General features: G+C 33.6%; 1 protein-coding gene across 2 annotated transcripts in view; it reads left to right on the top strand.

The window, feature by feature from the left end:
- Nucleotides 1–25,905, top strand: part of LOC149804165 (hepatocyte growth factor receptor-like) — a 209,025-nt gene that overhangs the window by 107,724 nt on the left and 75,396 nt on the right. For both annotated transcript variants that reach the window (XM_089954144.1, XM_089954143.1), the window contains exons 7-10: nucleotides 403–565; nucleotides 13,888–13,978; nucleotides 19,637–19,748; nucleotides 24,138–24,269. In XM_089954144.1, coding sequence (XP_089810270.1) covers nucleotides 403–565; nucleotides 13,888–13,978; nucleotides 19,637–19,748; nucleotides 24,138–24,269 — 498 coding nt within the window. The remainder of the gene's footprint in view (nucleotides 1–402; nucleotides 566–13,887; nucleotides 13,979–19,636; nucleotides 19,749–24,137; nucleotides 24,270–25,905) is intronic.

Below are 25,905 nucleotides of genomic sequence, written 5' to 3'. Positions count from 1 at the left end.
TTTAACAATTATGGCCACTACAATTAGATCTATGCCAATCTAACATACATTATGGTCACTACGTCAGACAACTTGAAAATTGTGTTACTGCAAATTTTACACGGATGGTCATACTGACATCGATATTCACTAAGTCTTTTTCTTATTGCTGTGTTGTGTGAAATGAAACTAATGCCAGTATTGCATATAACATACTCATGACAGTAGCCATGTTGACAATTATGATTTGACTCAATAATATCGAAGAGGGTTTCAACACTAAGAAAGTAGCAGACTTATATTGAATTCCTCGAGAACTTATTTGTATCAATACATCACTGTAGTTTCTCATTAATAATAGTTATTTATTGGTGGCTATCCGACTTTTACTAGTATGCTAATATTCAATGATTGTATTTTCAGTTGGACACTATCAATTATAAATGGTGCTATGACTTGCAGTGTCAATGTGTGTTCAGCAGTAGAAATGTCAGTACCAAGACAGAAGCAACGATACTAGCTGGCACGAACATCATATGTGATACCCCGACCTCCAACCTACTGCCACCAATCCAAACAGGGAAAGGTTGGTACTGATAATCCTACAGCAAATGTTTTAACAGAGGGGAAGCTTGACTTTCGTTATTATATTTGTACTTGAGGCAATGTATTGGCAATTAAATTTCAAGAGCTTAATGAATTGATGCCAGCATTTATTGAAACAAATGGTAACATTTCTTGGCAATATGTTGACCAAATTGTAATCTTTTTGTTTTTGGTTTGCTGAGTGAGCAGCGATTTCAGACATCACTGAGGCAACTGAATGGTTGTAGGGAATCGAATTTAGACATCACTGACGTAACTGAATTACTGTCTTTACAGTTACAAAGTAATATTAGCTCACTTCCCCTGATTTGAGGAAGACATAACTAGTTAAACATATAAAAAAAAGTCCAGGCCATGGGCTAGATTGAGATTTGCACATGTTAAAATCTGCAATTTATTTTGCCGGGACCATGTTTCCCTACAGATTTTTCATCTTAATGAATAAAACACTGGCCATGTCATGTCCTAGGCAGCTTGCACTAAAATTGTAGATTTTCTCTGTTTTTCACACTATAAACGAGTCTCACTGTTTGAAACAAAACAATATGCTTTAAAGTTTAACTTAATGTTGATAACAAAAGTAAAAAATGTTGTTGTGATTTATGACAATTATTGGCATGATCTAACTGCTTGATTATTTAGCTCTCTAGTGTAACTGAAGTTTTTATCAAAATTTACATATGCCCCAATTTCTCCGCAAGCTAATCTTTTAACTTTCGAGTCCACATTAATGAAAAACAAAACATAGTAGCCACCCTTGCAGCTCTGGCAGCACCATCAACAGTTTGTCAATATTCTGGATAAAGGTTTTAACTTCCATGCACTTCATAGAATCACATCATGTTTATCTTGGTGTCATCGTCAACAGTTTTTTAAGCTTCTTGTTCAATATTTTGACTTCAGTTTCTTTCTAATAGATATTTGGCTTGACTTAGAAGGTGGAAAATACAGTTCATTCTACACCACGTTTGCTCCCTCCATTGCCTTTTGGGCCAATATCATAGAAAATGTGTATTACAGTTTTGGTTAAAGATTGGCATTAGCTTTAAGTAAAAAAGTTAGTGTTGTCGGTCATAAATAAAAATATGGTCTTTACAAATTATAACGTAAATATATATTTTAAACGTGACAGTTCATGTTAAAAGGAAAATAAAACATTCATAGGGAATGAGAGAATCACGTGAACAACATGAGGCACCTGCTTTTAAACGTATAATTGACAAAGAAATTGTGTGTTCTTTGTAAATGAGCCACGAAATTGATGTTGGTGTCAAAATATCAAAGTCAAGGTCACTGTGTACGAAAGAATATAAATGGCTTCAGCAAAAACTTTCAATTCTCTGTGTTTTTTCGCCACATTTTGTGAATGATATTTGGTAAGAACGAGACCTGTTTATTTTATGATCAATGTCAATATGAAAGATTATAAATAGTTTTAGCATTAAAACTTAAATGTTAGACCACATACTTTGAACAACATTTGTGGAGGGTTTGCACTTAAGGTATGGAAGAGACATGTATATTAAGGTGTCGAAAGGTCAATGATATTGTGACTTAAAGATACAAAATTACTTTGAGTAATAACTTGTGTGCTACAATAAGATCCTAGGCCGAATGTTATGCATGGCTGGCATTTGTGGTACTAAGGAAACCTAAAGAGAACTAATGACAGTCAGCTACCTTCTCACCTGTTTTCATATTTATAAACATATATACATTCTTAGTGACCATACTGAGGAATTTATCATATATGGTACTAATACACAGTCATTAATTACCAGATTGAGAGTTTCACATTGAACTAAGACGCAGTCCCTATAGGCCATATTGGATCATTCATCATGCAATAATACACAGTCCTTAGTGACCATATTGAGGCATTCATTATCAACTAATACACAGTCCTTGGTCACCATATTGTGAAATTCATCATATAATAATGTACAGTCCTTCTTAGTGACAATATTAAGGAATCCATCATATACTAATGCACAGTCGTTAGAAACCATATTGAGGAAATCATCGTTTACTATTACACATTCCTTAGAGACGATATTGAGGAATTCACCATCTACTAATACAGTCTTTGGTGACCATACTGAAGAAATCATTATATACTAATATACAGACCTTAGTTATCATAATGAGGAAATCATCATATACTAATACACAGCCCCGAGGGACGCTACTGAGGACTTCTTCATATCGAGAAAAAAAACAGTCCTTAGTGACCATATTTATTTATTCTTCTAATACTAATACACATCCCTTAGTTATCATATTGATTATTTCGTCATATACTAAAATACAGTCCTGAGTTATCATATTGAGTAACTTATCTATGCTACTAATACATAAATAAGAAATAGAGCTGTGAGAAAAAATGTGAGTCTGAAGATTGCCATTCTAATATAGTATTGCAAGCTGTTAAAGTACGTTCTGAATGACAATAATCGATATTTATGTTTGAACTTGATACATTGTTCTTTATGTTGTTCCTGAATTAAGTTTAAATACGATATTTGTTATATTTGTAAGTGAAGCAAAGTTTATAACAATTAATACTCTCTGATGCATACGTACATGTAGACGTGATATTTTGAGCATGTGATTGGAAACATGCCATTGAATGATGAGATTAAAAACCATGTAGGAGATTTCTATTCACAGTTTACAATGAAGGAAATAGAGATGACCTTATGTTTACCAAAATCACTACTGAGAAAGATATTTTACGATGCTTTATTTACGTAATGCACACATTATAGCATACGACATTGACTATTAAGAAAGCAAGTGACTGAGGTATACTTTTATGACATAAAAGCACTTAACCCATATCTGTAAAGAAAGATTATCCCCTCAATATAAATGCTCAATTAAATATTACATTGAATTAAGAATTAGTTAAATAAACTTTAGTCAGTAACACTGCTCTTTCTTCAGAAAGGTTATTCTTATTTTACTTGTTAAGGAATGTACAAGAAGAAGAAAGCGATTTGTTCGTTTGCAAGATATTAACGTTACGGCGATATTTTGTGTGTGGCCAGAAATGAAACTCATCAGTAAAGGTTGGTTCTGATATAACATTTATCTGCTTGGACGTTTTCGAATTAATGTAGTAGGAGACATGAGACTCCCTACAAAGCTTTGTTTTGGTTTGAAGCAGGACAGGCATGTTTTGACTTTCCTTCTTGTGATCCCAAACGTAATTGATGTTTTGTGCCAAATAATTCATCATCATCATGTTCTATTCAATTGATTTCACAATTGCTAGTACGGTCATCTGAAAACATAGCGGGGGAACAAGTTTCTTTCCATAAATACTTCAGTCTGTTAAGAAACATTTTTTGTTTGTTTGAAACAAACGAGTAATTAATAAAAAAGGTCTTAACTGGGTAAATTAAGTCTTAACTGGGTAAATCAAGATAATTATTTGATGCTGAATTAATCTATAAAAGGAAAACAACTCAAAATTTTGAAGAAACGAAACAAAAGCCACTATACAAATTTCGTCGTGTCTGTCCGACAGTCCCTTTGTTTCTGTTACCAGTTATCCTTTATCAGAAGTTCACTTGAACCGTTTATAGATCACTATAGTTACCGCGTTCTCCTTCTGTCTTATCTCTCCAGCAACACTTTAGTTTCTGCAACGAAACTTACTGAGAATTGATTCATCTAAGCCAAATGTGGCGTGCAAGTTTAAGTTATGAGACCTCAGAGCTGAGTTTCCAGCTATTTATGTCATCATTTACTGGAGTCATGGCCTTGATTCCTTTTCTTAAATTTATACAGATCAGCTTTACCACAGATGAATCTTTGTATTGAACATACCTTGAATGATTTGGATTTTAAGCATTCTACATCATATACAGGAATTTTGCCCCCGATTACAAGTCCTCCTAGCTTTAATTTCATGTTGGATTTTAGACAAATTTTTCTGAGACGTTTTATTGACTAAACCTGGAAAGAATTCAATTCCCAGCATTCAATGACATTATTTACCAGACTTACTCTTCCAGATTCCCCATCCACGTGACACTGGTTTACACAGCATACCTTTATCAATGTTTGATGGACTTCAGCTAAATTATTTACAGATTTGAATTAATAAAACCTTGAATAGACAGCTGTCAGTTTCAGCATAAAATGACGAGAGTTATATCCCGTGTTGCCCGTCTATTTTTCCTTAGGTTTCTATAGTATTCCTTTACCAAGGATTGTTGAATTTCTACCCAATTAGATATGGCGCTTTATATTAGTGAGACCTTGAGTCAGTTTGATTTCCAGAATTTCAGTGAATATTACTGGAGTTATATGCCCTGACATTATAATCTTCTTACCGTGGTTTACGTAGCAATGTTTTGTAAGGATTGTTAGATTAAAAATAAACCAATCATGCATTATTATGTTGACAATAACTTGAATGAGTTGAATTTTCAGCATTTGAAACATCATGTAAACGAGTAACTACCCCATCACTACCCGTCTTTCAAACTTGGTTTCTGCAGCATCACTTTCTTTCTTTCACAAGGATGGCTGGATTTCAAATTTTAGCTATCAGCTTTATATTCCTGGGACCTCGAATGAGATTCCTTTCCAGCAATCTACGATTATTTTAAATCATTAAAACATACATGGCCCATGTTTGTCTGCTCCCTGAACTTTGGTTTCTGCTACGTTATGAAAGATTGTTGTATCCAAAGAAAATAAAGACCTTTCATAGCTTAAACTTCCAGAATGCATCAATATTGCGAAGACTTATGCAAATTATCCTAATTTAATTGTACCAACATGTTCCATGCTGAGGAAAGCATAGCGACAAAACCGTTTGCAAAGCACTAAACGCAAGTAGCCATATTGTCGAATTTATTTGAGTATACATGAAGTTATCGAAAAGTAATGGATTATGGTGCTAATGATATTACACTTGTTAATTGCTCTTGCAAAGACTAATTACATATTAATAAGCAGCACTGTAATAAACTCACAGCAAATCATTGTCCATCAACTGGTGGCACTGGCAATGATATCCAGACACAAAGATGTAAGACAAGTACATGCGTACTGTGATATCATGGCCTTGCTGATATTTAGTTGGATGTATCATTGCACACCTCCATATAAATGATAATTCATATACAGGTAAACATTTATACAGATTCTGTGACCACAGAAAGCATTCATGAAACACTTATGAAAACGCGAGAAACAATGATAACATTTATGAAAACCAGGTCAATAAGGAGAACATATACAAAAGCCTGATCCAAATAGCAACTTCTTTGAAAACTAGGTTTAAAGGACATTCATGAAAATCTGATAAAAAGAAGGCACTTATGAATACATAGTATCAAGGAGATTCATAAAAACCTTATTTAAAGGAGAGACATTATGAACACCTGGTTAAAGAGGACATATATATTCTCCCAATCTTAATTAATATTTGACCAGTATATAAAGAATACCTGTTTACAGGTTTTCAGTACTGGGATAATATTGTCTTAACCTTCAATTATCCTGTATACACTGATCTGACGTTATTTTAAACATATCACTGTATTGAAAGCCAATATGACAGGAGAGGATTCCATTTAATAACACTACTTCATTGAAAGCCATTATGACATGAAAGAACTACATTCAATAATTGCTACTCCATTGAAAGCCATTATGACATGGGAGGTCGACGTTCAATAATACTACTCCACTGAAAGCCAATATGACACGAGAGGACTACATTCAATAATTGCTACTCCATTGAAAGCCATTATGAAACGAGAGGACTACATTCCAAAACACTACTCCATTGAAAGCCAATATGACATGAGAAGACTACATTCAATAATGCTACTCCACTGAAAGCCAATATGACACGTGATGACTACATTCCAAAACACTACTCCATTGAAAGCCAATATGACACGTGATGACTACATTCAATAATACTACTCCACTGAAAGCCATTATGCCATGAGAGGACTACATTCAGTAATACTACTCCATTGAAACCCAATATGACACGATAGGACTACATTTAATAATTGCTACTCCATTGAAAGCCATTATGCCATGAGAGGACTATATTCAATAATACTTCACATTGAAAGTCATTATGACATGAGAGGACTACATTCAGTAATATTATTCCACTGAAAGCCATTATGACTTGCGAGGACTTCATTCAATAATACTACTCCACTGAAATCGATTATGACATGCGAGGGCTGCATTCCATAATACGTCTCCATTGAAAGCCATTATGACACGAGAGGACTACATTCAATAATACTACTCCATTGAAAGCCAATATGACACGAGAGGACTACATTCAACACTTGCTACTCCATTGAAAGCCATTATGACACGAGATGACTACATTCAATAATACTTCTCTAATTGGTAGAAAGTGAGCCAGGTTTGAATCTAGACTATTTGTCTCACACAACATGGTCGAGACACTTGCCCCACTCAAAGGAGGTAACATCATAAATAACAGTGTTAATTATGATTTCCTCCATGAAAGAAGGAACAGGTGTATGAGTTTGTAAAACACCCATTGGAAATCTTAATGCATGTATAGATGTTGCTGGGATTTAGGGTTGGACTATTCCTTAGATTGTAGAAGTTTTCATAGTTATTTTTGGATAAATTTGATTGTTATAATTTCTGCAGCTTGAATAAATAGGACATCTTGAATATGTCTAGAACTTGAATATTGGATGTTTCAGTTTGTATAGAGCTTCAGTATTCGAAAATTCGGTTTAGTAAGAGCTTTATTATTGCATGATTCAGTTTATGCAGAGCTTTAGTATGTCTGATTCAGTTACTTGTACCGGCGCATAATGACTTCTCTTTTATCATTCGAAATATTATGCAGGCTAGGACTTATAATACTCAACTAGTTATAAATACACAATTGCCAATATTCTGAATTAATTAATTTTTTGGTGGTGGGGTGGGGCAGTTTTTGATGATTTTGTGGTTGTTCCAAACTTTAAATACCCAATAAAAATTTTAGTGACCGTACATAAATAGTAATGAATTTTAAATACACAAAGTAGTACAATTTTTAACCAGACAGAAATAAACATCCATTTAAATACCGCCAAAAATAAATTAATAACCATACATAAGCAACAATATATTTATAGACCAAATAAAATAAATCAATTATCATACACAAATAACCATACATTTAAACCCCAATATAATAAATAAATAAAATTATCTAGACAACAGGACTTTGCTCCCAATTCATAAATTTAAGTAGTGACTAACATCAAGTTCTTCACCAAACTACACAAATTGTTGGACAAGAAATTACATGATTTAACTCAATTGTTCATAAGGGTAACATATTTTCTTGAGCGTACTATATTTATCCGATGATAGGTGCATTGTTGTTCTGAATCCCAACCTCCATTCAATCTTATAACAAATTCACACCCTATTTTTAAAAATAATATTAGGCAGGTCTTCTCATTTGAAAACTGATGTAATGTGAATGAGCATCTAGCGGCAGATAGAACAGACCTTTAGACCAGGGACCCGGATCTCACAATCAGTTATTTGGGTAGAGCACTGCTGTTCACATTTGTTATCGAAAGGCAGATGTGGGACAAAGATTGAAAGGCAGATATGGGACATATATAGACAACATATCAATGCCTGAGCTGTTTGCAATTAGTATGGACTAAAATATCTCGTACCAAAATGTTTGCATTTATTATAGGACATCAACTATGTTAGTAAGCTTTATCACATGGGTTGGGAGAACTAGGTCTTTGCTGTTTGCAGCTAATATTGATAGCAGAACTAGCACACGGATAGTTATAGTTGAAATTATTATGGGACAGCAGATCTAGGACTATGTACTTTGTAGTTATTCCACTATTTGTCGTTTAGTGGTGTGCATTCTAGATAAGCAAAGTAAAAATGGTTAGCACATTTTATTGATCAAAGTGTGGACTTGTCTGATCAAACTACATACCAAGCAAATGTATTACTGAATTTGTCCATTAAATGGCAGCCAGAGAGTATTAGTCTAGTTCCAGGTACACGGCTTGACATTGTGTAAACTAAAACATGGTTCTAGATTTCATTTCTTGTAGACATTAAAGAGGACTATTATTCGTGTACCTTTTTCTTAGCTTCTCATTAATACAATTTAAACAATTATTTGTGTTAGTATCAAATATACTCTGAAAGCTTTCCAAAGACTAATAGATCTGGTGGTGTGTAAATGTACTGTACTAATTGTTTGTAAATATGAATAGTGTATTGCATAAGTGCCAGCATGTACATCAGAAAAATAATCATTTTACTTGCACTAATAATGTAGCATATTTTCTTCAGTTTGGCAAATTTGATTCTTAAGCTTAGACTTGTGGGGTGGGGACATTACCTAATATTAAGGACTAATTTAAAAAGAAATAAAGTTACGGTACCTATTTCTCAGTTTGACATTGTAAAAGTATTTAATTTGTATTATTGAATGTGAATCGAGCTTATACAAGATTGGTAGCAATTTGGGAAAACAATTTCATTTACACCAACACAGTACATTTTTGCGCTTGGCATGATCTATTCTAAAGATGAAACTTGGAGGAATGAGGGTCTTATCAAAGGCACTAAAGCAAAAAGGGAATTTTCTAAAATCTAGGATTTAAGAAAATATAAAAGTATAGATAACAATTTTTCTGCATTTTTTTATTTATTAGTGTGATGTTTGAGGAGTTGATGTAAATCATGCAGTTGCATGTTCTAAAAAATGAACCCCGTGTAGAGAAAATTAAATCTGGTAAGTCCGCTTTAACTTTTTAACAGTATGCATCTCTGCGAGGGGTTAAATACGGAGCAAGAATTTCGAACATATAAATCGGATGTGTGGTGATGTTTCAACGGAGTAAGAGTGTCCATTATGCCTGCTTAAAATACATGCTGGAACTGGATACAGTCCTTTGTAATTGATCAATAGTTCAGACTTGTGTGCTATCGCGTTTCTTTTTATAGCATTTTCTTTCCTTTTCCTTTTCGTTCATGGGACATATATAGCATAGTGGAAAACATTATTATTTTACCCGTGCATTCCCAGGTTGATATTTCTGGACACAGCACAGCCCCATTACATACTATAGTTTCCTCTTTCTGCTAAAATAAATTTCTACAAATTGGATCATGCTGACCCTGATTTCTAGGATAACTGCTCTTTCATGTGGCTAGTTGTAGGCAGTGACCAGCCAGAGGCCATCTATTCATTTGTTTCAGCATTACAAACTCGTACCATCAGCACCCTTGCCATATATATCATCGTTCACTGGTTAATGTCAAACGTGAGGCATCAGGTCCTGTCACGATACGATTGTAGCAATAATGCTTATCCTCCTTCTAAAATAGCCATTCTTAAAGGGCATAGAAGAACATTTAAAATGATTTGTCAAAAAGAGCTTTATAACATTTGACTAAATTCAAGGTAAGCCTTTTTATGAAGACATTTCAGATATCGCAGCTAAAATTTGAAAATGTCACATTACTTCTCAAACGTTTGATAACAGAACTCAATGAAAGTTTCAGAAGTCATAAAGATTGTATGTGTTTTTCCCCAAATGATTCAGGTTACGATGTTCTACTATAATATATGCCCATTGATATTAAAACTATGACGTCTTCAAATCTTATCATCGTGATTAAAGCTGGTAGAAAGTAGGCATCCTGGCATTAAGGTATCAGACCACTAATTATATAACACCCAGAGAACCATCAGCAAGTAGATTTAAATAGAGGTTTAAATATTGTGAGATGAACAAACTGATTAGTAACTGAACTTACTTTATGTTTCAGTTATATATTTCAAAACGTAAACTAATGTACTATAGGAGACCCTTGTATGTCAAGTGTCTCTTAGTTCTAGTTGATCGAAGTTTGTGTCGTAGGCCAACCGAATAAAAATATTATTCTTTTTAACATATTACCATTTCTAATATATCCACAATTAAGTTCAGTGGAACAAGAATTAGTGGTCAGAACAATGAAGATATTTCGGTCTATTGAAATGATATTATTACAACTATTAAATAGGGCTACAATAAAAAAGATTGTAAATTAGGATATATTTGTTCTTTGTAAATGAATGTTTATGGGGGAAAACTCGGTCTAGAAGATTTTGATCATCCTGTCATTTGAAATAGCAAGAAACCTTGCATTACAGCAATTATGACATTATCATACATTGATTACAGAGAAACAGACATTAAAAAGTTAAAGTTTTATATCGAGAACGACTGTAAGCATTTCGTGGGAGTGTGGAGATGTGACTAAATTAGATTTGTCTGTTTTGTTTGATACATACTGTCATTTGGACGTGAAATACATTACTAGAATGAAAAGAAAATATAAAGCCAATATACTTTGTTTAATATAATTCTTCCAATCATACTGCTAAGGAACTTGAAATAACAATTAATTAATTGCTGACATCAGCATATAGCGTCTTTAAGACTCATAGGTCCATAGGTTCTTACATTTTTGCATCAGTTGTAATTACATTCTAAATCAAGTGTTTAATCTACAAGCATGATGTTTTTATTTTTTTGTCAGTGACCATGATTTACAATATATTTTATATGATTATCCTTTCTCAAGGGAATTATCCAACTATAACCTTGTTTGGTCGAATTGGTCTTGAGTTTGAGATTTACTTTTTTCTTGACCAATCACAAATGATGTTACATTTGAAAACTCGTCTCTAATTGGCTGATAGTGGAAACTCAGTGGAAACTCAGTTGAAGTCTCAAGCTCAGACTGTATAATATCTAGACTTTCCCGCACATCCTGATACAGCAGATGGCTGGCAAAACATGACATAGAGGGGCTATTAAGGTAAATCATGCGTCTATGCACTAGGATGATATGGTACACCACCTGACATTGATATGCCTTGAACATGACATAGAGGGGCTATTATGGTAGATCATATGTCTATACAATGGCTTATATGGTACACCACATGACATATAGGGGCTATTATGGTAGATGATATGTCTATACACTGGCTATTATGGTAGATCACATTTATATCCAATGGTTTATATGGTACACCACATGACATTGATACGTCTTGCACACTGGCTGACAAGGTACACATCACATAAATATGCCTTATATAGTGGCTGATATAGTGGCATATATGGTACATCACATGACACGGATGTGCCTTATACATTGAGCGGTTTTGTACATCTCATGACATCAATATGCAGTAGTTGTTATGGTACGTCCAATAAACAGGAATGCCACATATATACAGTGAATGTGATTTATACAGGAGCGGATATTATGTTCCATATACAGCAACTAATATAGTACAATAGATGACATCGATGTGCATTATTTAGGGCTATGATGGTAGATCAGTTGACATGTGGATATGCTTTATACAGGAGATGATACCTCTTCTGGTGGTAGTAAATTGTCCATAATGTCTCGATTGTGTGCTATTGTTGGAAAGACGTATAATACAGAGCCCTGGATAACAGTCATAAAACTGATTCTTTTTAATTTCATGCGTTGGAACAAAAAGAAGTTTTTAGCTCACCTGGCTGTAGATAAACTTATACCATAGTCGTGTTTATGTCATTCGTTGTATGTCTGGCCATCAGCATTATACTATGGTCTTGATTCTGTCATTCGTCATATGTCTGGTCATAAGCATTATACCATGGTCTTGTTTCTGTCATTCGTCGTATGTCTGGCCATTAGCATTATACCATGGTCTTGCTTCTGTCATTCGTCGTATGTCTGGCTATCATCATTTGTTTGGTACTTCTCTTGAATATTTCTAGTCCAATTATAATCAAACTTAGAATAGTTCTTATATAAACCCATATTCAAAGTTTGATTGAAATCCGATAGAAAGCTTTATAATGAGCAAGATTGTTGTTTGTAAATGAGGTTTTCTTGAATCTGATAGACAGAGGTCATTACCGTTCGGAAGGATGTAATTGATCAGATTTGTATCAAACTCGGTATACGTGCTTATATCAATTAAATCTTATAATAGTCCGATGACTATTAAGATCCCCACATATTAATGAGGTTATCTTTCATCGGATTGGTTGATTCTCTCACCACTCATGAGGCTATAACCTGGAATATATGTTTGTGCCAACTAAAATCTTGCATGAATTCTATAAACTTTATCACAACCAAATCAAATTATTTGGAAAAGGTGGTTATACAAATAGATGTGACATAGTATTCCATGTAACATTAGTTAGAAATATTCCTGTGAGAGAGAGAGTATCCTATGTCATCTTAATCTTTATGAGACCTAATATTCCACATTACTTTAGAAATAGGTTTACACTAAACAGTTGCCCATGTATCCCTCGTTAGAGCAAGACTTGTATAATATATTCTTTCATGTAATCTTATAATAAGATTTATGAGACGGCTTCCAAATTTCTCTAGTTAGAATAGTGCTTATGAGACATATTACTGTATTCCATATTGCACAAGAAATAACAAGACTTATGCGACACAATATGCTAAGTTTCCCTATTTTGAATAAGGCTTGCGAGACGGTTTTTAGTTATACGTTTGTTAGGACAAAGCTTATGACACAGTGTGTCATTTGATCTGTGTTAAAATAAGGCTTATGCAACATATTATGTTTTGCCGCCTTTGCATGAACAAGTCGTTATATCATTTACAGTTTTATTGTGCACTAGTTTGGAAAACTTCTGAGACATGGTTTTACAAGTTTTTTTCTGGTAAAAAAGACTTAAGTAACATAGTATTCCAAGTTTTCCTAGTAAAAATAAGGTTTATGATACACAGCATTCCAAGTTTTCCTAGTAAAAATAAGACGTATGATACACAGTATTCCAAGTTTTCCTAGTAAAAATAAGACGTATGATACACAGTATTCCAAGTTTTCCTAGTAAAAATAAGGCTTATGATACATAGTATTCTATATTTTTTATTCAATATAAGGCTTACGATACATAGTATTTAAAGTTTTTCTGGTTAAAATAAGGCTTATGATGCATAGTATTCAAATATTCCTTATTCAGAACAAAGCTTATTATGAGACAATTTTCAAGTTTACCAATTTTAATAAAGCTTATGTCTTGTCTAATTACTTGTCCAATCAGTATTCCTTGTTTCTTTGGTTAGAATACGGCTTCTGAGACACATCATTTAATGTTGTTTCTCTAGTTAGAATAAGATTTATGAGACATAATATTCTCAGTTGTCCTCGTTTGAATAAGGCTTATAACTTATCTGATTGTTCTTCAGATCATATAGTGATGAAATTGTCTCTGCTGCATGACGAGGAAAAAATTGGAGACACTAACTTCACCTTCTTTGACTGCAGCCTCCACATATCGTAAGTAGCTTTCTGTCAGCTGGTTTAATTTTCTTTAACCAGGTCACTTTAATAAATAAACATAGGTGTACCCTTTTACTAACCACATCCCTATTCACATGAGTAAATTGTTTATTAGGGAGCGTGGACATGACAGATAACCTGTTTCTTACACGTGGATGCAAATATATTTAAGCACTAGAGCGGCCATATAAAATTGGAGACACTAATTTCACCTTCTTTGACTGCAGCCTACACATATCCTAAGTAGCTTTCTGTCAGCTGGTTTATTGTTCTTTGACCAGGTCACCTTAACAAAACATATATGTGCCATTTTACTAACCTCAGTTCTGTTCAGCTGAGTAAATTGTTTTATTAAGGGGCATGACCATAACATAAAACCTGTTTCTTACATATGGGTGCAAAAATACCTAAGTCCTGGAGCGGTCATATAAAAAAGAATGTATCAGCGAGGATGTACATTCATACTGATTTGGCGGGTTGGAGTGCTACCAATTGTCCGACCCTGTTTATTTTGAAGGTGTCAGTGCTAGTCCAATTGTTCGCTCACATGTGTAATACACCACAGTATACTCTAGGCCTGTTTCGACTGCCATGTGTGGCTAACTCGGCAGCCTTTTTTTCTATATTTTTCCAACTAACAGTTGCACCCCAAATAGCCCCAACTCCATTCCAAGGGATCTATTTGAACTCAGATACTCGCACAAATTTAAGTCTCCAATGCGAAGCATATAGGCGTTATACAACATTATGCAGACAACACGTGTACGTATTCATGTAAAGGATAACATAACGTTGTTTAAACCAGAAGCAAACATCTAACTATAAACATAGTTTGCAGACCACTCAAGTATGTATTCATGAGTAGGATGACATAACGTTTTCTAAACCAGCAACAGACACTTAACTGTCAACATATAATGCATACAACTCATGCATGAATTGATATGAGAGGATTATATACCATTCAATAAACCACTTATGCACACGCAACTGTCAAAATACAATGCAGACCATCCATGCATGCATTCATGTTGATGTGGGTCTAAAGTAAACAGCACATAATAGGCTATACATAGTGGCCAATATGACTAGTGAAGGAAGAAGCTGTTGAAAACCATGTAAGAACCACCGACCCACATGAGGTTACTGGCAAGCTTTCACACATACCCACATTTGCCGAGCCCAACACTCTAACCCACGCAGAGGTGAGATGACAGTGATCAACAGGAGCTTAAGACCTCTCTGTCACATAGGGCCCGAATGTATTCATCAGCAGAATGATATGCATGTGAATATACCAGTAACGCACACATGTGAATATTTTATGCAAATGCACATGCATGTATTCACGAGTAGGATCATATAACACTGTGTATACAAGACACACTCTCCTAACTGTGGATATATCATGCAGATACCCATGCATGTATTCATGAACAGGGTCATATAGTATTGCGCTAGAACGAAAAGCACAACTAATTGTGAAGATATTATCCAGATAGCGCATTCATGTATTCTTACGATGCCATAGTTTTCAGCTTAGTAACAGAAAAGATCGAAAACTAAATTTTGCAAAAATTCAAGAAATAATTTATTTTCCTAGAATACAAAGTGAAAATTTACAGTATTGCAAATTAAATCCCAACTATTCCTAAACATTATATCACAAGCCTAAAATTATAGAGTATTCTTAAATAATTCCAGTAGTGTTCCAAATGCATTTCAACCCTGAAAGTGGTGATGTCCCCAAGCAAATCAATTACGCCAATTTTCTACCCTCAATTATACTATCCAAACTAAATATAGCATATAACCATGGAAATTCTAGCATACAATACCAATTTAATATATATATAACAATATTTATGTGTAGGATAATGCACCATTGTGTATGCTAGTAACACACAAATAAATGTGAACACAACACGCAGATAACCCATGCAAGTATTTGCATTGTTGTAGATTAAACGACATATTTTCAGCACATAATAATCTTTACATGGTAGCCACTGTAACTGGTGGAGGACGTTCCTGGGAAAACACAGGTAAGAACCATCGGCCTATATAAAGCTACTTGACAACCTTTCACACATACCCACTTTGGCCGAGCCCGAGGTTTAAACGTAATTGGACAGGCGAGATGGCAGTGATCAGTAAAATTGAGGGCTTTAGTGCACTCAGCCCAGGGAGTAAAATCATATAGAATTGTGTATATCAGTAATACATACCTAACTGTGAAGATATCATGTATATACACATCCATTTCTTCACGAGTAGGGTCATATGCCATTGTGTATACCTAGTAGTGATCATGTTATCATACGTTACCATATGCAAATACACACACATGTATTCGTGAGTAGGGTAATATAACATTGTTTATACCAATGTACATCAATGTAAGAACCATATCAGTCCTTAAATGTCATATGTATATTTATGCATAAAGGGGAGAGTCTTGTGTTAGAAAACGTACAACGTAGGTGGCCTGAGAGGGGTTATATCATCCATATAAAGTCGAGAACAGTATAAGAATGTTTAATAATTGTAAAATAAGTAAATAAGAGCTACTGATATTGCCTGCAACTCGTTTTCTTTATCTCGAATAAAGTCAACTATATTAGGTGAGGGTAAGCTGTCATGTGTGTCTTGATACAAATGTTACAATCCAGTTTTGAAATAAATATATATCAGCCTTGTTTATTTGATATTATAATGTGCTATTTGTAAGGATTGAAAATGTACTAACCTCACACTTTTGTTGTGTCACTTTGACCTTTGGCGCCCATACCTATTTATATCCGTCATGGACACTACGTGGCAAAGAACAATCAATCACTACAGGCACGGTATACCATGTAACCAACCAGTGCCTTTGATGGTGTGCACTGTATTATATTGTAAACAATACAGTTTGCATGGTATACAATGACAACATATAAATACATTACAACAAGTATGTCCATCCTTAGGGCCTGTCTATTAAACGATTAAGAACATCTTATGAGCTCAAACGTATTGAAAATGAATTATCTGATGATAATTTAAGTCTTAAATAATTGAATTGGGTAGACGCCGGTTATGTACTTGATGCAGATCACCGATATTGTTGCATCAAACGATGAATTTCATACATCTGCACAATCTGCAATCATAGTATCACTACAACATGTACATTAATTACTTATCAGTTTCCTATATCAATTGCGAGCAGAATGCAATGGGGAAAGTGCAGAGTCCCCAAATAAGAACCTTTCGTTCTAATCCGGATTGGCGGAGATCGTGATACAGTAATAATATATTGATGTTTCTTCTCGTGATTATGGATCTGTAGCAAGAAAGCTTAGCAGTACATTCTGAAAATTTTATAACAAACGTTTCATAGACGCTTTCCAATATATGCCTCGAAAATAGGTTACATATGTAACGATCGGTTGTCAGGATGTGTTGATAGCGTGTGAGATGATACAAATTAGAGATAATTATAAATCCAATGAAATCCAGAGACCTGAAAATATAAATATTTGCTCAATCTGCCAATGTGTAGATAGGATTAACATATCGGAACCTTGGCTAACGAAGATGCATTACACCAGGAACACACACCTAACCGTAGACTTATGATGCACACACACACACGCATGAGTGGGATCGTATAACATTGTGTATACCAGTAACGCACAACCGTGAACAATTCATTCAGATACACATGAATGTATTCATGGGAAGTATCGCATATCATTGTGCATACTTGTAACATACACGTAACTGTGAACATATTACACCTCTTCCTAGACAACTTATATACAACGGGATTCAGAAACACAGACCTCACTTTAAGTTAGGGTGTGCATTACCGAGACACCTCCTAAATATGAAGTAATGATGTCATCCTGTTTATATATCGAGAAGACCTTGTAAGTGGAGATAGCAGCACTGTTTAATGTCTGAATATTTGATTTATACTTGATACTCGTGGCCAAGGGAAAAAATTATATTATGAAATTGTTTGCTTTTGAGGTAAATTCCCTTTATTTTCAATTTAACAATATCTCCGAATGATCGTGAAAAAACTACCTCCAAGAGGATTTAACGCATCACGTACATGTGTGCCTCATCATGACCCTGCAGCTTCATTATGCATTAAATCGCCTATTTTAGCTCACATAATAAATTAATTTTGTTCAAAAATTGGAGACATTTATTTCATGCAAAAATTGTTAATGATGAAACCAGAATTTTAATATGTGTTGCATGAGTGAAATTTTAAACCATGGTTTTATTTTCAGTGATAGTGAAACTTCTGGTCATATTTGATCAATTCTCTCAGTGCCACTTCAGTAATGTTTGGAACTTTCTTCTCCATAATAATCAGTATCTATCAAACACTACTTTTGATTGGTTGTCTTGCTATCTTTGAGCACAGGTATGAAGGACTACAATAATTGAAGTTAGTTTAATCATTATTTTCAAAGTAATATGTATAACAGTAATCAAGTGCTATATTGAAATGAGTTGACCTGGCACATGATTGATACCGATAGCACTCAATCGGGTAGTATTTACATGAATTTTCACTTTTCTTTATTCCATTTTCTTGATCCTTTATTTGACTTGAATTAAAATACATGCTTACAATGATAATAACGATAAGGTATGATTGTAATTTACTATATAAGTACAACGATTGCGTCCCCAATTTAAATTGACTACATAAGTACAACAAATACATCCTCAATTTTAATTGACTATATAAGATCAACAAATACGTTCTCATTTTTAATTGACTATATCAGTACAACAAATACGTTCTCAATTTTAATTGACTATATATGTACAATAAATACGTCCTCACAAAAGAGATCGCAACACAGTTGGCAGTTAATTAGGTTCTCATAACAGCGTCGGACATAGCTGAGATGGTTGATTGACATTTTTTTCACTATTGAATATAAGAGGGCATCTCACATTTATGATGATTTCACTAAAACTAAATTGAAATATATGACCAAAAGACAAATTTCACGTGGCAAAACTTATGACATTGCTATTTATTTCTTAAAGAGTTGGCACTGATATAAATTAGCGAAATGTTTTTGGGGTACAAAATTTAACAAAAGACGGGTTCTTATTCTGAGATATGAATTTTATGATATTGATTCAAATGTCCAGATACTATCCGTCATTTTCGATGATAAAATGAACATATCATGTTTTTAACCACTTTAGATCCTGGGTTTCTTCAGATTCAACAAATAACGGTCAGTTCTGTTTGGGAATTCGTTTCGAAGACAAAATGAGATCCACGCTCGTTATCGTGTTATAAGTGGCTTCACGAGTTATCTAGGCATGAATAATCACGGGTGTTAATGATAATATAGTCATGAATACAATTAATATTTGTATTTAAATTGTGGGTGTTCTTAATTTGTTTTCTTTCTTCTAATACATTTTCATTTCGAAAAACAAAATTTGTTGAGCTAAAGAAGGAAGCGGTCGAACATGTTATTGAGAACATGTTTGTACGTACCATCTGTGCAAAACAAAAGGAGAAGGGGGTTAGAAATGACTTCTTGTTTCTGGTTGTGTCATGGAATTAATTATCATGAGTAGGTTTATTATGTTAACAAATGAACGTTTTATATATTTGTCCAGATGTACAAGCTGCACACAAAGTAATTTTCCATGCACTTGGTGCATCAACAACCACACGTGCACCTTCGACACCAGTGGTTGCCCTGACAACAAACTGGTCTTCGGGAGGAAAGTAAGTCACTCTGCAGTTACATTTATGACGATATGTATTAAGATAACCGTTCCAGGAGTTTTATTTAGATGTCAAATGTGTAATAGTTCTGTGCCATCGTATATTATATCAACAACTAACTAATCTGAGTTTAGATTAAAACGAATTCATGTATTTGATTGACTAATCTGAGTGTAGAATACTATGAATTTATTTATTTTCATGACTAATCTGAGTTTATACTACCATGAATTCACTTATTTTCATCACGTATCTTAATTTAGGCTACCATGAATTCATATATTTTGAAAACTAATCTGAGTGTAGACTATCACGAATTTATTTATTATCATGATTAATTTGAGCGTAGAATACCATGAATTCATTTTTAATGACTAATATTAGTTTATAATTCCATGAATTCATTTATTTTCATGACTAATCTGAGTGAAGACTACCTTGAATTCTTTAATTTCATGATTAATCTGAGTGTAGACTACCATAAAGTAATGTATTTTCATGATTAATCTGAACGTAGAATAGCATGAATTCATGTTAAATGACTAATCTGAGTTTAAACTGCAGTGCATTAATTTACTCTCGGAATTAATCTGAGCGTAGACTACCATGAATTACTTATTTTCATCATTAACCTGGATGAAGGCTACCATGAATTAATTCATTTGCGTCATTACTCATAATGTAGAGTACCATGAATTCATTTATTTCCATAACTAATCTGAGTTTAGACTACCATGATGCCACTTATTTTCATCACGCATCTCAATTTAGGCTACCATGAATTAATATATTTTCAGGACTAATTTGAATGTTGGCTATTATAAATTTATTTATTGACATGATTAATCTGAGTGTAGATAACCATGAATGCATTTTTGCATGAGTAATCTGATTGTAGACTACTACGAATTCATTCATTGTCATGATTAATCTGAGTGAAGTCTCATTTTCATTCATTTTTTCAAGTTTAATCTGAGTGTAGACTGAAATGAATTAATTTATTGTTCTGATTAAACTTGGTTTAGACTACCATTACATTCTTCTTTTCATTATTAATCTGTATGTAGACTACAATGGATTTCATAATTACTTCCGTGAGTTCGTGTATTGTCATTATTAATCTGAGTATATACTACCATGAGTTCATTGTTTTCATGACTAACTAATACAACGATGAATGTATTTACTTTCATCATTGACATGGATGTAGACTGTTACTTTATTTATTTGCAGGATTAATCTGAGTTCAGTCTACCATAAATTGTTTTATTTTCATGACTGACTTTAGACTACGATGAATTCATTTATTTTCATGATTCATCTGAGTCATGACTATATAATAATTAATGTATTGTTAATACTAATCTGAGTTTAGACTACACTCAATTCAGTTATTGTCATCACTAATCGGAGTGTAAACTAATATGAATTCATTTATTTCCATGATTAATCTGACTGTAGACAGCCACGAAATCGGTTATTTTTTGTGACTAATCGCAGTTTAGACTATCATGAATTATTGTATATTCCTGAATAATCTGAGCTTAGACTATCGTGATAAATTTACTTTTATTACTAAACTGATTTTAGACTACTATGAATTCATTTATTTTCATCCCTAATATAAGTGTAGACTACCATTCATTCAATAGTTTCATGACTAATCTCAGTTTAGACTACAATGAATTCCTTTGTTCATGATTAATCTCAGTTTAGGATATTAAAAATTAAACTTTTTTTTCGGACTAATCTGAATGTCGACTATCATGAATTCGTTTTGTATGACTAATCTGAATTTAGACTGACATGACTTAATTTAGTTTCATGAATAATATGAGTGTATGCTCCCATGAATTTATTAATTTTCAAGATTATTCTCAATGTGGACTAACATGAGTTCATTTATTGTCATGTTTAATCTGAGTGTAGACTACAATGAATTTGTTTTTGCATGACTAATCATAATGAATTCATTTATTTTCGTAACTTATCTGAGTGTATACTATCACCAAGTTATTTATATTCAGGTTTAATCTGAGTTTAATCTGAGTTTAGACTACCAATAAATTATTTATTTTCATGATTAATCTGAGTTCAGACAGCAGTGAAATCATTTTTTTATGAATAACTATTTTAAACTATTAGAAACTTCGTATTTTTCAATGCTTGAAATCATGGCTTGACGAAGAAGTATATTGTATTAATGAACATAGTATTGCTCATTAGGTCTTTCAAGAAATGTATGATATTAATGGAATAATTAGTAATATTCATTAGGTATTTCATGTGGTATATTGTTTTTGTGATATGATTATTGTTCATCAGGTAGGTCAATTGTATTCATGGAAATAGTATTGTCGACTTTGGTTCTTTTATTATATTATATGTACATCGTATGGTAACTAAGTGACACTACATATTCATGGATGATGTCGGGTAATCGGACTTAGAGGAACACAGTGTATATGTAAATGATATGGTAACTAAGTGACTATACATATTCATGGGTGGTGTCAGGTAACCGGCGTAAGAAGAGCACAGTGTATATACATGGTATGGTCATTAAGTGACACTACATATTCATGGGTAGTGTCAGGTAGCCGGCGTTAGAAGAACGCAGTGTATATGTACATGGTATGGTCACTTAGTGACATTACATAGTCATGGGTGGTGTCAGGTAACCGGAGTTAGAAGAACACAGTGTATATGTACATGGTGTGGTCATTAAGTGACACTACATATCCATGGGTGAATTCAGGTAACCGGAGATAGAAGAACACAGGGTATCTGTACATAGTATGGTCATTACTTGACATTACATATTCATAGGTGGTGTCAGGTAACCTGCGTTAGAAAAACGCAGTGCATATATACATGGTATGGTCACTAAGTGACACTATATATTCATGGGTGGTGTCAGGTAACCGGATTTGGAAGAGCACAGTGTATATGTAAATGATATGGTCACTAAGTGACACTACATATGCATGGGTGGTGTAAGGTAACATGATTACGAAGAACACAGTGTATATGTACATGTTATGGCTATGAAGTGACACTATATATTCACGGGTGGTGTCAGGTAACCAGAGTTAGATGAACACAGTGTATATGTACACGGTATGGTCTCTAAGTGACACTACGTATTCATGGATGATGTCAGGTAACTGGCTTTAGAAGAACACAGTGTATATGTACATAGTATGGGTTACTAAGTTACATTAAATATCCATTGGTGAAATCATGTAACCGGAGTTAGAGGAACTCAGTGTATATATGCATGGCATGGTCACTGAGTGATACCGCATATCACTTGGGCTGTCTGAGAGTTTGAGTAGGCCACAATGTACATTACACATGGACACATTCATACAAAAAATAATACTATGAAAATTGATATACTAATATTTGATTTCATGACATTTTGGAGAAAGTGTTTTCATTCGAGTATTCATTGCAGCACTAGAGACAAATATTTGACTTCACAGTAGTATTTATCCGTATTGATTTTTACCTGTAGAACGTAGTCCATATTATCGTTCCATGCTGATTTTAGCTGTCTAACTTAGTCCATTTTATCATTGTTAACCCATATTTACTATAGCAGAGTAGAACATGTTGCGCCCTTCCGGAATATTCGATTAGTTATATCAACTATTTAAAATAGGAAACGTATGCTCTAAAAAAGATAACCTCCGTGTGGAGAATAGATTTCTCAAATCTCAACATAATACAAATACTAAGGAGGACTTTGTATAGCGCCTAACCTTTAGAACCTCTAAGCGCTTTACAACATTAGACAACACTTATAAGATAAAAATAATATATAATGATATGATTACACCATGAAATTAGAAAACATAAAAAACGTGCTCAGAATATTTAAGGTAGGAAACATTGTTAGGTCTTTAAGTTTGTTGGAACATCTAATATACCAAATTAATTTTGTTGCATTTTGTCAGAATAATATGCTCCAGCATATGCAGACAATTTTTGTGTTAAAATAAAAGTTGGACAAATTTTATTTTTGTGTCATTTACTCTTACAAAAAAATGTTTGTTTAAGAAACATATCATGGTTATTTGGAATTAATATAAATGCACTGCATTACGCAGTTTTCAATTTGTGTGTTTTTTTTTATTATTACTAGATACATTTGAAAACCCATCAATACTTATTGCAAATAATAGGACCCAACGAAACCATGATTTTAAATTCAAAATGAAAGTTAATTCCAGACAAAATGAAATAACGCACAAAATGAAAATTCAGAATTTTTTTCTTTAATTTAAAAGACTGAAGTTTGATTGAGGTTTGAAACTTGATGAACAAAGTTTGAATTTAAGAATTTTGATTTGAAGAAGAAAAAAAAAAACCATTCCATTTCAGGTGGAACGAAAAGATCATTCGAGTCATAATAAAGGGCACCAGTCTTGTCCTCGTATCCAATCAAATAAAACAGAGATACCTGTTCCATCTGGGATGGACAAGAAAATTGTGGTGACAGCATTAAACCTAATGGTAAGAAGCTAATTTGCATTATGTATCAACATAACCTGTTATCATTTAATATAGGTAAGACTGTGCATTTTCATTCCGTATTGTAACATGTTATTTGGCAGCTTCATCATAAAAAGTGACAGCTTCGATTTTCAGCTGGGTTCCAGTCATTCCGACAATAACTTGGAACACATGATTTACAAAATGATCTTCTACTGCCAACTATACAGTTGTTATACAAAATAGGCTCCCTTGTGGCCAAAAACCATTTACATGTGTGCATATAATTAATCTGAATCACTTCCACGTGTATGTTTAATTGATCTTACACACACTCAAAGATTCTCCAATTCAAACACCCAGCTCACGGATTGTCACTTGGAATTCATCAGGCCAGTTACTGGCCCTATAAATTACGCAGGTCAGGAATTATCCATATAAAATACCAAGGTCAGAGAGTAGCTATATAAATAACTACGGTTATGGATGGCCCATATAAAATATTTAGGACAGGGATTGTCATTATAAATTATTCATGTTAGAGATAGTCCACATACATTGCTCAGATCCTTTGTAAATTCATTAACCATGTGTCCATGTTTCCTCTGATCAAAAACTACTGTTGTCAGCAAGTACTCTTTTGAAGCTTATCGTCAAAATATTGGGTTTGATGTTTCCATCTTGGCAACACAGGACTCTTTTCTGAGAAAATGGGACGTTATACCTCATTGCGTTATACCTCATTGCATCGCACTTTCTTATAATGTAGTTCCAGATAAAGTATAGTACTGTTACATTCACTGTGATCAGAATTATGAAAAATTACGAGAATATAAAATATAAAATTAAACATTGTTTCATTTTTAGCTGAAATATTGACATGAAAGGCATCATATCTCAATTTGTCTGTCTAATGTAGGACAAAATGAGTGAAAGAAAACAACAGGAAATATTGTATTATCTTTATATTTACTTTTCAAACATACTTTTAGAACAAATATTTCGTTTACATAATGTTAAATCATTGCTATATGTAAGACTGATGTTTTGTTGACTGCAACATCTCTGCCCCTCCTCACATGCACTTGTTAATCAAGCCTTTCACTAGTACCAATTGGTATGTTATGATCTAGAGCTTAGGCTTGAGTCTTGACTCCTCTATCCCTCACCCCACTTAGCATATATCGCCGACCGTCCTAAATTCAAGCAAGTCCTTGGTTCGCGGCCCAAGGTTTTCGCGACCGTACGTCTCTATTTCGAGATCCCTTTATCATCAACTGGTTCAATATATTTCGTTGATAGTTACAGTAAGTGATTAAATGATAGAAAACTAAATGGAAATGGCCCATTTAAATGATGCCATATATGCCACAAGTGTGTGGCTCTGAAGGTAATGTTGAACTGTTCAAGTCCGGGACATTGTTCACATGTCGGTTTTCTTTGTCTTATTTTAGGTTTTTGTAATGGCAATGGCAAAAATAAAACATCCAGATTAATAGAACATGTTCTTCATATATAATGTAAGGAATAATACATCTATAATAAAGAAATTATAGAAGGAAAAAAATATTAAACATTAACTACACGTATAAAGATGAAATATATAAAGTGTGAAAGAAAAATATAAAAGGCACATACTAGTTTTTCTTTGACATTT

This window comes from Sinohyriopsis cumingii, chromosome 3 (genome assembly GCF_028554795.1).
Source record: "Sinohyriopsis cumingii isolate HCF-2022 chromosome 3, ASM2855479v2, whole genome shotgun sequence".
NCBI classification, from domain to species: domain Eukaryota; kingdom Metazoa; phylum Mollusca; class Bivalvia; order Unionida; family Unionidae; genus Sinohyriopsis; species Sinohyriopsis cumingii.
Note: the sequence above shows the minus strand (reverse complement) of the source record. Positions and strands in the feature narration are given on the sequence as shown.